Source organism: Macaca thibetana, chromosome 1, assembly GCF_024542745.1.
Source record: "Macaca thibetana thibetana isolate TM-01 chromosome 1, ASM2454274v1, whole genome shotgun sequence".
In the NCBI taxonomy this organism is placed as follows: domain Eukaryota; kingdom Metazoa; phylum Chordata; class Mammalia; order Primates; family Cercopithecidae; genus Macaca; species Macaca thibetana.
The window spans coordinates 76645374-76660848 of record NC_065578.1 but is presented as its reverse complement, the minus strand read 5'-3'; the positions used below and the strand labels follow the sequence as shown (position 1 = coordinate 76660848).

General features: G+C 38.7%; 1 protein-coding gene across 2 annotated transcripts in view; it reads right to left on the bottom strand.

Moving 5' to 3' along the window:
* AK5 (adenylate kinase 5) overlaps window positions 1-15475 on the bottom strand; it is a 292878-nt gene that overhangs the window by 221693 nt on the left and 55710 nt on the right. For both annotated transcript variants that reach the window (XM_050805099.1, XM_050805103.1), the window contains exon 6: window positions 11596-11787. In XM_050805099.1, the coding sequence (XP_050661056.1) occupies window positions 11596-11787 (192 nt within the window). The remainder of the gene's footprint in view (window positions 1-11595; window positions 11788-15475) is intronic.

Sequence of the window (15475 nt, the reverse complement as noted above, 5' to 3'; positions counted from 1 at the left end):
GCAGCTTCCCCTGAAGGTAGGGGAAACACATGCTCCACTTCTGACCAATGAGACACAGGAGCCAGTCAATGAGGGAGGCAGAAGGGGTTTATGGGAAAGCTTTTGCTTTCCTAAAGACAGACAATAGCTGTGGCTTCCCAGCCCTTTACTATCTCACCATTTTTCTGTGTGGAAGGTAAATTGGATGACCAGAGCAGTGGTAGTCATTTTGTCACTATGAGAAAGCGTTAAAGATGTTGGAACAGAAAGACAGAAGGGGCCTGGGTCCTTGATGACACCATCTAGTCATTGTACCACCCCTAGATCATCCATTTCTGAACATATTTTTACACATGTCAAATAAACCTGTTTATTTAAGCCATAGCTATTTATTTATTTATTTAGAGACAGGGTCTTGCTCTGTTGCCCAGGCTGGAGTGCAGTGCTGCAATCATGGCTCATTGCAACCTCCACCTCCTGGACTCAAGTGATCCTCCCATCTCAGTTTTCCAAGTAGCTGGGACTACAGGTGTGTACCACCATGACCAACTAATTTTTTGTATTTTTGCTACAGATGGGGTTTCGTCATGCTGCCCAGGCTGGTCTTCAATTCCTGGCCTCAAGCAATCCACCCGTTTCAGCCTCCCAAAGTGTTGGGATTACAGACATGAGCCACTGCGCCTGGCTCAGTTATTCTTTTATTGTAATGAAACAAACGTTTTATATTTGGTGAAGACCAATTATTGCACAGTGCTTTAATGGAATTATGTCCTCACTGCTACAAGATGTGCAGGGCTGTCTGCCATGAAAATAAATGGTTCCGGCCGGGCGCGGTGGCTCAAGCCTGTAATCCCAGCACTTTGGGAGGCCGAGGCGGGTGGATCACGAGGTCAGGAGATCGAGACTATCCTGGCTAACATGGTGAAACCCCGTCTCTACTAAAAATACAAAAAAAAAAACTAGCCGGGCGTGGTGGCGGGCGCCTGTAGTCCCAGCTACTTGGGAGGCTGAGGCGGGAGAATGGCGTGAACCCGGGAGGCGGAGCTTGCAGTGAGCCGAGATCACGCCACTGCACTCCAGCCTGGGTGACAGAGCGAGACTCCGTCTCAAAAAAAAAAAAAAGAAAATAAATGGTTCCACATACACCTATAATGATTGAATTAATTCATTAATTTATTCACTCAATGAATTATTTTGAAACAGTTATTAGTAGAAAGAGAAACTGGTGATTCAACTGAATCTACTTTCTCTTTGCTTGGATTTTAATGTCACTTGATAATGCTTTAGCTTGTCAGAGTCCTGATTACATTCCTTTTCCTTCCCTATCTCCTTTCCTTTCAACCTTGCCATGAACACTATCCAAAGGGTAAACCAAAATGGTTAAACTGGGAAAATTTATGTTACACCTCAGATGCAGGTGATTTTTGAGTGCTATTTCTCCTGAGAGCACTTTTTCAATTACTCCCATGTTTGCCATCTGTGCCAGATGGTTGTAGGTCTGCCCTACGGAGAAGTAAAACCTGTGTCACTCAATCACTATCCCAGTCCAGGCCCTTGTCACGTCCCTTCCAGATGCTTCCTCCATTCACTGTTTCACACACAGCTATCAGCTTAGTATTTCTAGCTGTGTCACTCCCATGCTCCAAGCCTTTCAATCTGGCACTTGCCAACAGAAAAAACCCTTCCTCCTTAGCCTAGCACTTCAGTGCCTTGCTCAGTTTGATGACAGCACCTCTGTCCCCCGGTTTCTAAATTCTCAGTACTCTGTTCTACACTCATGTCCTGTGTCTGCTTATCGTGCCTTTCTTTCCTATTTCTGGGTTCCAACTCTTCCCCGTCTCTCAAGGGTCCATGTTTCCAGGAGAGCCTTCCCTAATCTTTCCAGGAAGAACTCACTCCCTGCCCTTTATTCTTCCTGGCCTGTTCTATTACTTTGGTGTGGTGGCACGTACCCCTTCCCCAGCTGAGTTCAAGTTATTTATGTTTCTATCGTCTATGTGCCTGTACCACAAACTCCCTGCAGACAGGATCGGGCTCCACATCATCTTTGTATTCCTTGCAGTGCCTGCTGTGGTACCTTGGATATGGGAAAATGTCATGATCAGGCATGTCAACAGATAGCTGTTGAATAAAAGGAGGATCACTGTTGTCTGATGAAAAGAGTGCCACGAATACATAGGCCCTCAATAAAATGGTTTGAATGAATTACTATAAAAGGACTATCATAATGGGGAAATGGAACTGTAAGGCTTAAGGGAGACAAGGACAGTGCTTTGCCTGTCCCAGAACTGAAGGCTTGGTTTTACGTTTGATTTGTAGGACTGAGCAAGAAGGAGATAGTAGTATAGATAAACAAAAATACAAGGTCCAACAATTGGCCATTTGTAGTATAATTTCTTTGCTTCTATATTTCTGTGCTTAGATTAATCAATTTTATGAATCATCTTAATCGTTTTACATCTATTACCTAGTAAAAATTACTTTAAAAACTTCTCAATGTAATGTACCAAATATAATTAATTTTCCCATTTATTCTTTTCTAAAAAACAGAAATGAACAGATTACAGCTGGATAGAGATGCTTGTCAAATGACAAGGGCCTGGATAAAGTGTTTTAACGAACGAACAACAGAATGATCACAAAACAGCCTTTGGGGCCAGCAGTGTGATCTGGGTTGAGACTCCACCGCTCCTGTGGGATCCTGGTAGGCTACACTTTCACGTGCTTTCATCTTTCTCATTTACAAAATGGAGATAACAATAGTATCTGCCCCAACAAGATTAGGTGAGAAATAATGAGTTATCACATGCAAAACATTTTTGGCTTGTTTTTTAGGTTTTTTTTCTAATGTTTATTTTAGGTTCAGAGGTACATGTGCAAATTTGTTATATAGGTAATTGTAATCAATGTTTAGATCCCACTTATAAGTGAGATCAGAAACATTCTGAATAGTACTAGGCACATATTAAGCACTCAGGAATTGTTAGCCATTGTTTTCTAAGGCACCATCTATTAATAATATTTTGTTGTATTTACCTGACTGGCAAGTCTTAAATGCTTATTCCTTTTCTTTTTTTGCAGGGGGGGAGACATTTACTTTAACTATAGTGCCATCTCTCTTTAAAAGATATTGATTAATTCCAATTAGTTTGGCCTTAAGCATGAAAAAAATTTAGTGTAAGGACATTACCAAAAATATTATTTTCTTTTTTTTTTTTTTAGATAGAGTTTCGCTCTGTCGCCCAGGCTGGAGTGCAGTGGTGAGATCTCGGCTCACTGCAAGCTCTGCCTCCCAGGTTCACACCATTCTCCTGCCTCAGCCTCCCGAGTAGCTGGGACTAAAGGCGCCCGCCACCATGCCTGGCAAATTTTTTGTATTTTTAGTAGAGACGGGGTTTCACCATGTTAGCCAGGATGGCCTCGATCTCCTGACCTCATGATCCACCCGCCTCTGCCTCCCAAAGTGCTGGGATTACAGCCATGAGCCACCCTGCCTGGCCCCAAAACATTATTTTCTTACTCATGTTCCCAGTAAGTCTTAGTATAACATTTCAAAGTAAATGAAGACCTAACTCTGAAGTCTGGAATATTTGTTGACATTATTGTCAACATTATTGTTCTGATCACAGAGTGTCTCCTGGAGAATCAACCAGCTAAAAATATGTGTGTGCGTGTGTACACATATAGAACCTGTAGGGTTGAAACAGGAGTTTTAGGAAGTTGTTAGTATGACATGACATTCAGCTACCAACTATTTAGTAATTTGTTTTCTTTTGCTTTAAAAAATTTAAAAAGACAAGGTATTGTTGAAGACAGTCCTATAGAAATAGCACAGATCTTAACTAAAGTATTTATAGACAGACCTGTCAATAATAGTTCTTAGAACTGGAATTTTCTTAATGTGAATCTCCAAATGTCTTCACTTGAATTATCTCGATTTTGTCCACATTATTTGTTTTATAGTTATCATGTGAGGGCCTTGCTTTATACTTCAGCTGGTTAAAAAATTGTTCATGGGGCTCTTTGGACTCTGTTTTATGAGTGTCTGTAATAATAAAATCAACAGAAAAATATTTTACATTCTGTTGGGGGAGGAAGTTATTCATTTTTAAAGTTCTTCCTTATTTTTCCTGCTAATACCTGTGCAAAACATCACAATAAAATATTGCATTTTTGGTGCAAGAGCTCTTCTCATCCGATGCTGACAGTAGGACTGTCATATAATCAGCAGCAGTTTCCAACTTCGAGAGAGAGATGCATTTGCTGAGTCATTTGGTTTGCTTTCTGCCTACGGGGTGTGAAGACGACTGGAAGTGAGGGAGCTTTGGGTATGGAAAAGTTGTGAGTCAGGGCGTTGCTTATGACAGAGACAGAATGCCAGAATGAGCTATAAATGTGCTATCTGCTTGTTCTTCCTGTTGTTTTGATGCTGTTCAGGAACCAGCAGAATTTGCTGCCCAGGACTGTGGATGATATACTTTGCTATATGCGGGTTGCCATTTTGTGAGCAAATGGCTTTATCTTTGTGCTTTTATTTTCCTTTCCATCCGAAAGATCAGAAAGAGAAATTGTGATCATGGTATTTTAGTTTTAGAGCCCACAATAATGACAGTATATGAAAGTAATCAGATTCACTTTTCAATTTAGTTCTGGATATTTTAAAACCAAAATTACAAATAGGTATGTAAATAGGTAAATTAAGTGGGCAACACTGAGTAATCCCCAGAGATGGCAAGCTCCTTAGGGAAGCAACAGGACTTTTCTGAGGGCGGCACCATCTTGGCAGCTCTACACACAGTAAGATTTAATAAGTGCTTATTGCCCAGAGAATGTGATTCCTTTTAAGCTGCTCTTTATTCCAGTCAAAAATGGATACAGTATCTCTCATGTTGCTTCAGGGCTCTCACTGAGGTTCCATCAGCATCAGGTTTTGTGCCAGAAGGCACTGTTTACTTAATCTAAATACACTCTGGCAACTGAAGAGCAATTTAGAGGACCATATATCCAGGTGACTATAGATATCATCGTCACCTAAATAAATATCTTCCAGAATACTTCCACAGCCTTTCCTATTTATTAACCTTTAAAAACCCTTCCTCAACTATTTTCTTAGTTACTAAATCCACCAAATAGGAATTAGTGGGAGCTTTTGGTTACATGACAATGGATGCTCAAACAGGATATAAGTGATGGTACTTAAAGGAAATACAGCTTCATTATGTCACACATTACAAACTCATTAACCCCTTACCTATTGAGAAGCTGTAATAGAATTTTCTTCCTAGTAATTTTAGGAGAATGGGTTTGTTTGGGCAAGTTGTTATCAAACACGTTTGTTTGCTTTTCTTATGTTTAGGTGGGTTGCTGTTAAGTGTTTATGCTGTTTAGTTTTCTTTTCTCCTGGCTGGGTGCGGTGGCTCATGCCTGTAATCCCAGCACTTTGGGAGGCCAAGGTGGGTGGATTGCTTTAGCTCAGGAGTTCGAGACCAGCCTGAGCAAAAAAGCGAGACCCTGTCTCTACAAAACATACAAAAAATTAAGCGGGCATGGTGGCATACACCTGTGATTCCAGCTACTTGGGAGGCAGAGGTGGGAGGATGGCTTGAACCTGGGAGGCAGAGGTTGCAGTGAGCTGAGGTCACACCACTGCATTTCAGCCTGGGCAACAGAGCCATACCCTGTATCAAAAAAAATTTCTTTTCTCGTTGGGTTATTTTTCTTCCCATTTCCACCACCTGTGCAGTGATGCTAAGTGGAGTTGGTGGTAATTAACCAGTGGCTGTACATCGAGAGTTTAGGGATAAATGTACTATTATACTTTAAATGTTAGTGTTGGTTCCTATGAAATGTGAAGTCAGTTAACAAATAATTATTCAGCAGTTCTCTCTAAACTAACTTTTACTCTTCCTACTTATTTTTCCTTTGGCTAGGAGTGTCTGATGGGATGGGAATTACAGTGGATCCTTCACGACCTGGGTTTGAAGAACGTGGTCCACTTTGGTCCACCTCTGTCACTCTGAGACAGAAGCACCAACCCCTCTTCTTCCTCCTCCTCCTCAGTGTACTCAGTGTGAGGATAACAAGAATGAAGAACTTTATGATGATCCATTTCCACTTAATGAATAATAAATATATTTTCTCTTCCTCATGACTTAAGTAATAATATTTTCTTTTCTCCATCTTATCTTATGGTAAGAATCAGTACATAATATGTATAACATACAAAATATGTGTTAATTAGCTGTTTATGTTATTGATAAGGCTCTGGTTGACAGTAAGTTATTAATAGTAGTTCTGTTTGGGGGGAGTCAAAGTTTCAAGTGGATTTTCAATTGCACGGGGGCTGGCACCCCAAACCTTGTGTTATTCAAGGGTCAACTGTGCATAGTTTCAGTGGTAAATCTGAAATGTATAATGCAGGGATTCTCAAATTTGAAGGAAGTGATATGGGGCAAATGAAGCAACTGTAGTGTGAAAGGGGTTATCTGGGACTCGGGGGCAATGTCTGGTAATAAACAATGGTGTAGTTTGACAGGACTGTGCTCTCTGTGTCACTCGTTTCCCAATACTGATGCTGGTTTGTGATGAGTGTTTCCCAATCCGCAGCAAAATTAGAAAAATAAGGCAAGTATTGGGAGTTTTTTTCTAATGCTTTCACTTTGTAAAATTGAAAAGCCATCTTGCCCCTACTTAAAAAATATTTTTTTTTTTCTGGCCTAGTAAGTACTAAAATTAGGGAATCATTGGTCTATACAGCCTTGTTAAATGCCATTGTAGCCCTCCTCACATTCCTCGACCACTTCCCGGGAGGTGAACAATAAATAATCCTGATTTTAACCTTTTTCAGCCTCTGCCTTTCCTGGCTGAAGAGATTTAGTTGGTAAACCTGGGTATGAATTAGTAGGCCTCTTCATACCTCCTGTGACCACAGCTTACCTCTGATTTCAAGTTATACTCCTACAAAAAGTCCAAAAGGAAAATGACCATTTGTTTACTTCACAGTCTAAAGCTAAATATGGATTTTAATGATTATTACCAATATTCAGTAGTATTTGTTCAATGCACGTAAGTGTATATCCATTTCCCTGGTGAATTCCGTGTTTTTCTGGCTGAATAGAACATTTAATGGCAAAAAGTTTTGAATGCATTTTGGAAAAATAACATATACATTGCATCTGAACTTTTCTTTTTGCACAATTTAAGAAGATCTTTTTCTTTAAAAATAAACAAAATTGCATATATTTTTTTAAAAGTTCATCAAACTTACAAAAACTTGACCTGTCTTAATTAATTCTGCTTCTTAAAAAAGGGTTCCTGAGAGGGATGAGGGATCAAAGACTACACATTGGGTACAGTAAATACTGCTCACGTGATGGGCATACTAAAATCTCAGAAATAACCACTAAATAACTTATTCATGTACAAAAAATATAAATTAAAAAAAAGAAAAAAGTGTTCCAACTTGGTGAGACTGATTGAAATGAAGACTAGTTGAAAAAAAACTTTTACAAGAAAGATTAAAAATGATCATGAAACACACATTTTATTGGAACTTTAAAAATCTATAAAAGGGAAATTATTATTCAAGAGTTACAGTTTCAAGTTCAAGTGCTCTAAAATGTCAAGAGACACAGCTTACTCAGCAATACTAAAAGTAGCTTTCCTTGATCCAGCAATACCTAAACTACCAGAAAAATCTTCTGACAAACATTGGGAACTCACAGCCTCCTAATCTTTAATTACAAGCATAAAGCAGTAAAAGATGTATTGAGGAATTATATCCGACCTCACGGTAAGTTAAAGACAACATATAAATATGTCTGAGAAAATTCTATGAAGTAGTCTTTAACAAACCAGCCTTATGATTTCATATTATTTTCATTCATACTTGCACACATGACTGCACATGGACATGTATAATACAAGAATAAAAATGAAGAAGTTCATGTAATGGGAACTATGTCAGTAAGATACAGTATTCAAGCAACAGCATGTTTTTCTTGGCTAATCTGATTAGGTTTTCTCTTTACACTGGGTTTGTTCTCTAGTCAAATCTGCCAACAGATGTAGTCAATGAAGTAAACAAGAAAAAAGAGTGGAATGACGTCTGTTACTATACAGACACTGCCATTATATAGCTTGATTACACAGACAATACAGAAGCTAAAGAAGACACTGAGTCAAACTTATAACTGATTAATAGACACCTTTAAAGAAAAAGGTGAATTATGTCTAAAGTTTTTACAACCTATTCATTTTGGATTTCTTCAATAACCTATGTATTGGAGAAAAGGCAACAGAGTTCCCTCAAAGAGAACAGAATTGCTAGTGGTTACTGTAGGTTCTAAAAGATGAGCATTTGTTGGGGAAGGAAGAGAGACGAAGAAATATAAAAACTGTACAAGACTATCAATCATGTCATTTACCCTTACAACATTCTAGACACCATTTTAAGCTCTTGACATCTATTTAATCCTCACAATCACGCTGAGGTAGGATTGATGATTATACCTATTTTACAGGTAAGGCATATGAGTTGCAGAGCAGATAAGTAACCTGCAGGAAGTCACACAGGTGGTAGGTGGTGCAGCTGGAATCTGAATCAGGCAAAGCGGCTGCATGGAGCATCTTAAAACATGCCCTCTGCATTACCATCATCTACCATGTTATGTATATTCTCTCATTTTACCCACACAACAATACTATGAGGTGGGTAACACTGTCTCCAATTTACAGATAGAGAGATCAAGTCCTAGAAGCTAGTACCTTGTAGGGGATCATGAAATTATTAAATGGCAATGGAACTGAGATTCCAAGTGACAGGATGCAGACACCAAACCCCCAGCGAAGAGGAGTACCAACATGAAGTTTCTCAACTATACTAAACGGGGACATGGTCTCTGTGGCGCTTAAGAACTCTGTGCAGAGATAAGTGATTAATGCTATTGGAGTGTGGAGACAGTCTGTTCTATTCACCACAGGGAATTCCAATCCCTAAAACAGTGCATGACATATGTGAGGACACCCTGCACATTTTTGCACTTAATAATTCATCACAATTATCACACATAATAACTCAACAGTCATCACACTTAATAACTGATTGTTTAATCTCTTTCTTCACATGCTGCAAGCTCTGTTCATTTCCTGGAGCTTACTATACAGTGAGCAGGTACTGTTCTAGGTGCCTGCAATATGTCAGTGTCAAAATAAAGATCCTTACCCTTTGTTTACTTAGCTCTGCACCCCTATGCCCTAGCAGAGTATCCTGGTTTTCAGTAAATATGTACTGAATGAGTAAATGAATGAATTAGGAGGGGCAGGTAGGAGAAAAGGGAAAAAAAACTACAGAGAAAAGGAAATATTTGGGTTTTATCTATTAATCCCCAGATTTTTATTAAAATCTTAACATGCTTATTATTAATATAAATGATCATTTTTATTATTTAACTCATCTTTAAAAGCAGAAGTGTCACCAAATATATTTTAATTCCAGCAGTAAACTATGATCCAGGTTCTAAAAGAGGACACGTGTTTTGCTTCTTTGTCAGATAATTTTTTCAAATTATATTCCCCAGAGCTTAGCCTGTGTTTGCGTTCATTGCTTTCCAAAAGGTGACTTTACTAGGCAAGTTTTATCTCAGTAATTAGAAGCATTTATCTTAAAGCTCATTTGGTTTTAGCAGTGAGGTTACAGGCTGTCATCCACATTGTTATTGACTCCCTCAATTAGAGGCAATGGCATTTCACCTCCATGCAAAATATTAGTAAATTAACAATCTCCACTCCGCATTCATTTGAGAAATCTGCTCTGCTTGTGATGACGAATGTGACAAGCAGGGAGTAATCAGAGACACTCTGGTAACACCTTTGAGCCTTGCAAATATCAATTAAATCTGGCCTTGCACCTTACAGTTGGGGTTTGGTTTGTAGGGCAAATTTCTTTTTTTATGATACAGTGTGGAAGTTAGTGTTGGTAACTGGTGAGAAAAACGAACAACAGCCAATAATCCTAGCACTTTGGGAGGCCGAGGTGGGCAGATCATGAGGTCAGGAGTTTGAGACCAGCCTGGCCAACATGGTGAAACCCTGTCTCTACTAAAAATACAAAAAATTAGCTGGGCATCTGTAATCCCACCTACTTGGGAGGCTGAGTCAGGAGAATCGCTTGATCCCGGGAGATGGAGGTTGCAGTAAGCCGAGATCGTGCCATTGCACTTCAGCCCGGGCGACAGAGCAAGACTCCATCTCAAAAAAACAAGACAAAAAAAAAAAAAAAAAAAAAAAAAAAAGAACAAAAACCAAACAACTACCCCAACAAAACACAGCCACAGAAGCATCCACCCTGATTTTCCCAAATCTTTTCAATTACTCAATGCCTGCTTTAAATCAAAATATGAACCCTGGCATTGTGAACAATTTCCAGATCAGATTTACAATTCTGCAACATGACAACTTTGACTCAAAGAGCAAATCATGTTGAATATTTCTTTATGGTGCTAAAAAGATTGCAAAGAAATTATTTTTCAAATGTCATGTCTGTCTCTTTCAGGCCCGAGGGCATCCTAGTCTAATGAAGAGAGTTTTAACCCAGAAATTGTTAAGATCACAGGAGCTCTCTGGATGGGCTTCAGCTGGTTTACCTAACATTTGTGAAATAAAAGTCTTTATGTGCTTTTTATTGCAATGGGCATGGATCGCTTTGATTAGATTCTCTACAGAGGCCTGTAACCCAACTAGACAAAAGTTGGTCTGCTGGCCCGGGTCCAAGGGCTGAGAGGAGGATTCTGCCAAGGTCTGCCACCATCCAGCTGTCAAGGAGCTGCTGTGGTTTTAGTGTCTTCTTGCATAAAGTGCTCTCTTCAGATGACCCATTATCCTCTTTGTCTCCTCTACACTTTCATACTGGAATCTGATGATGTGATGATCATAAATTTAGCTGAACCTTCACCTCTAATGTTCTAGATTCTAAAAACTATACAAACTAATGATTCAGTGTCATCTTTCATTGGCACATTGAATATCATCAGCCACAAAACAAACTAAAATTTTAGGAAAACATTAATATTTGCATTGCATCAAAGGAGCAGAAGGGTGACTACCTCCCATTTTGACACATTATCACTTCTTTATGACAAGTCAAACCCTTAGGAAACTTTTTCCGTGAAGTCAGAATCTCATTTCTTTATGTAGTACATTATGACAAACAACGCTTAAATCTATCATCACCCCACATCAACTGTGTGGTTATAAGTCTATCAATTTTGTTAGGCTTCCAAAGACAGACAGAAGAGTGGAGAGACTGGACAAATATCGCTTACAATCACCCAGACAGTGATTTTAAAACATTTTTTTACTTGAGGACTAAAGAATTTTGGCCAAGGTTAAAATTTATCTTCTTTCATAAAATCAATTAAATTAAAATGAATGTTTTTAAAAAACATTATGGCTTAAAAAGGCGAATCAGGTCAAAATGATACATTTTTTTCCCATTGGTTCTGTACCCCCAAAAAGCCACTTTTTAAGGTAAAGAGGATTTCGACATGAGAACATAGGCTAATGAGAGATCTGAAAGAGCGTTCTTGTATTGGACTTGTAAAACTTGAGCTAACTTACTGTCACGATGAGCCCCTTTTCCTGGAAGTATTTAACCAATGGAGCAGCGTTCTGCTTGAAGTTCATTAGTCTCCTTTGGGTAGCTTTTACGTTGTCGTCTGGTCGGCCCTGCTGTTCTGCACGCTTCAGTAATCTTTCTTTGAGTCTCTGATTAGCACAAGCCAGGAATACCACCAAGTCGGGGGTACAGATCTGTGGAGAGCATCAACAAACAGAGAGGCATTCAACATACCAACCAATGCATGTGGGCAGCTGCATCCATTTCCTGTTGTTCTGTGGAGGCTGCCATATATTTGGCCCTGTATGTTTTTGCCAGTATATCTCCAGGGCTGCCGCTCTACCCAAGGCCAGGAGCAGCCTTTCCCAGTGTAGTCCATGTAAATAGCATTCCCTAACTCATGTGGCCATATGCAGTAGCCAACACTTTTTATACATGCTCAAATAAGTTTCCAAGTTGAATTAAGAACAGTCTCAGCCAACCTTTGCTAAAAATATTGTATATGCGACTTGATTTTAGAGGGGAGGAACTACCGGGCCACAGGTGTTCTCTACAGTAAACAAGTACTATTGCTATGATTACTATTTGTTACCATTTAAAAATTATCTACTGTATGCCAGGCCCAATGCTATTTCCTTAAGATACTGCTGGCCGGGCGTGGTGGCTCATGCCTGTAATCCCAGCACTTTGGGAGGCTGAGGTGGGTGGATCACGAGGTCAGGTGTTTGATACCACGCTGACCAACATGGTGAAATCGTCTCTACTAAAAATACAAAAAAATTAGCCGGGTGTGGTGGCACGCACCTGTAATCCCAGCTACTCAGGAGGCTGAGGCAGGAGAATCACCTGAACCTGGGAGGCAGAGGTTGCAGTGAGCTGAGATCGTGTCATTGCACTCTAGCCTGGGCGACAGAGCAAGACTCCGTCTCAAAAAAAAAAAAACTGCTAAATTTTACAACAATCTGCAAGGTAAATGTTATCTCCATTTCATAGATGAGCAAACTGAGGCTCTGAGAAATTAAAGTACTTGTCTGAGATCACATGGTCAGTAAAGTAAAAGTTAATATTTGAACTCCAGTCTGTCTGGTCTAAGGCCTCTGTTCCTTTCACTATCACAAAGTACTGAAAGGCCCAAAGGTCTTCATAAATTTCAGAAAATACTGAGGAGTGGCATGAAAAGAACCTATGAAGTAAAAAGTTTCTATTTAACTAAATTAGAACTAGCATTGCATTTAAAACATAACATGACTATATGAGGTGAGTGCAGCTTATAACTGAGAACGGGAGAAGGCAAAAAGACAGTTTGCATAGTGGTTTGAAGCAATAATCTCCAAAGTGTTTTACTGCATCTTCACATTAGTAAATGTTTTAAGCATATACCCCAATTACTTATTAATTTACTAATTATGCATGTACATATGATATGCATGTATTACTATACTAGTACAGAATGCACATTGTAAAATATATATAAAAATACAATTTTTAAAGGATGGGATTCTACTATTGTAATTTTAACGATTTTTTTTCCCATATCACAGTGGTTTGCTTTGTGCACTCTGGAGACCACTAGTTAAAAAATGGACTTGGGAGGCTGGGAGACAAGGATTCCAGTTTTTTTTGCCCCGGGACTTACCAGCTGAACGATAGGCACATAATTTAATCTTGCTAAAACTCTATGTCCTTATCTGTCAATAGAGATACACGAACTGGCCTCCTTGAGTAATTATGAAGATTAAATAATATAAAATACACGGCATGTATGTTTCATGGCAGGTGCTCAATACATTTTAGCCACAGTTGCTATCTCTTAGTTTTCATGATTCTATGTGGCTCTGGTTCTCCTTTAACTTCTTATTTTTTATTTTGTTGTTTTGTCTTCTGCTCACATTGGTTCCTCCTCAGATCCCTGAAGTGGGGGGTGTTTTCCAAGGCTTAGATCATACTCTTTTCCCTCTCCAGGTTCTCACTCTTTCCGTGTCCTTCTACTGTTTTGGTTTCAGCCACTACCTTTAGCTGATAAAGTTCAAATCTCCACTGTCAGCACTGACTTTCAATAGCACCCCAGTTCTATATTTTCAAATGTCTATGTGACAGCTCTATTTATGTCTGAATGTTACCTGTGACTCGGCAAAAATTAATTTCAGCAACTTCCCACCTAAATAAAATCTCATCTTATTTATTTTTACTGTAGCAACACTCCTGTCCTAAATCTCTTAGCTGGAAGACTTAGTATCAATTCTAACCCTTACTCATCAAAACTTCTGTCTATCCAAGTTATCACTGCTGCCTATTGATTTTGTCTTTAAAAAATTGTTCAAATGACCAGGTGCGTTGGTTCATGCCTGTAATCCCAGCACTTTGGGAGGCCAAGGCAGGCAGATCGTGAGGTCAGGAGTTCGAGACCAGCCTGGCCAAAATGGTAGAACCCCATCTCTACTAAAAATACAAAAATTAGCTGGGTGTGGTGGCGCGTGCCTGTAGTCCCAGCTACTCAGGAGACTAAAGCAGGAGATTCACTTGAACCCGGGAAGCGGAGGTTGCAGTGAACTGAGATTATGCCATTGCACCCAAACCTGGGCGGCAAGAGCAACACTCTGTCTCAAAAAAAAACAAAAACAAAAAACAAAAAACATTGTTCGACATCTCGTCTTCCAATTCTCACTGCCACTGTGTAAGCGCAGGAATATGCTAGGAAAGGTGATTAGGAGCGTGGATTGTGGAATCAGACAATCCTGGGTTTGAATCTAGAATCTGCCTTCTATTAGTTGTTTGTCCTTGTGTAAACTGTTCAACCCCTTTGAACCTCAGTTTTCCCAACTGTAAAGTAAGGAATAAACTCCTAACTCAGAAGTTAGTATTTCCCAATTTTTAAAAAACATGCAAATCATTTTTGAGAAACCTTAAAAAACTAGAAAATCACTTGTAATATTTGTGAGATATATCATAAAGAGATTACGTGAAGTTAAAGCTTTTATTTTAATCAAATATTATCTTATAAAATTCATAAACATAACTATCAGTAACATCCAGCTTCAGCCACTATAATAAAAGATATAATTTAAATTTTACTTTAAATAAATTACATAAGAATTTTGTTGACAAATAAAATGATATATTGTGCTTGGTTTGGTGATAACATGTATTAAAACATAAGAAAAAACTAACTCAGCTTTGAATGCAGATAAAAACTTCTTGCATTTTTACATTTTTGCATTTTGCACTGAAATGTTTTACTTTAATACATTTTGTGTTTGTTTTAGTCTGTTAATGTAAGTGCTTCTCTTTCCTTGACACAGTAAGGCCATGGATAGCCTTCTACACAGGTGTGATTACTACAACGATTACAATCATCACTATAGTCTGTCTTTTACTACAGGTATTGGCTTTTGAAAAACTAGCGACAGCTTGAAATTTATGTGGTTTTTTAATACTTTGAATAAAATTGCATTTTGTTTATGTATGTTTTTAGTTAGACTTTTTCCAAGCAGTTTTAGGTTTACAGAAAAATTAAGTGGGATATATAGGATTTTTGATCAATAAATGCAACTTCAGGTCTGAAAAAGATGACCTTGAAATGAATCTACTAAGCTATTGAATGTTATAACTGTGATTAATTTGCCGTCTTTCCTTGGTATAAATTAATGCCTTATGACTAGTTCAGTGGAAACCTTACAAGCCAGGAGAGAGTAGCATGACATATTTAAAGTGCTAAAGGAAAAAAATACCATTACCCTGGAATAGCATATCCAGCAAAAATATCCTTCAAACATGACGGAGAAATAAAAATTTTCCCAGGCAAACAAAAGCTAAGGGATATCATCAACACCAGACCTGTCCTACAAGAAATGCTAAAGGGAGTACTTTAACCAGAAAGAAAAG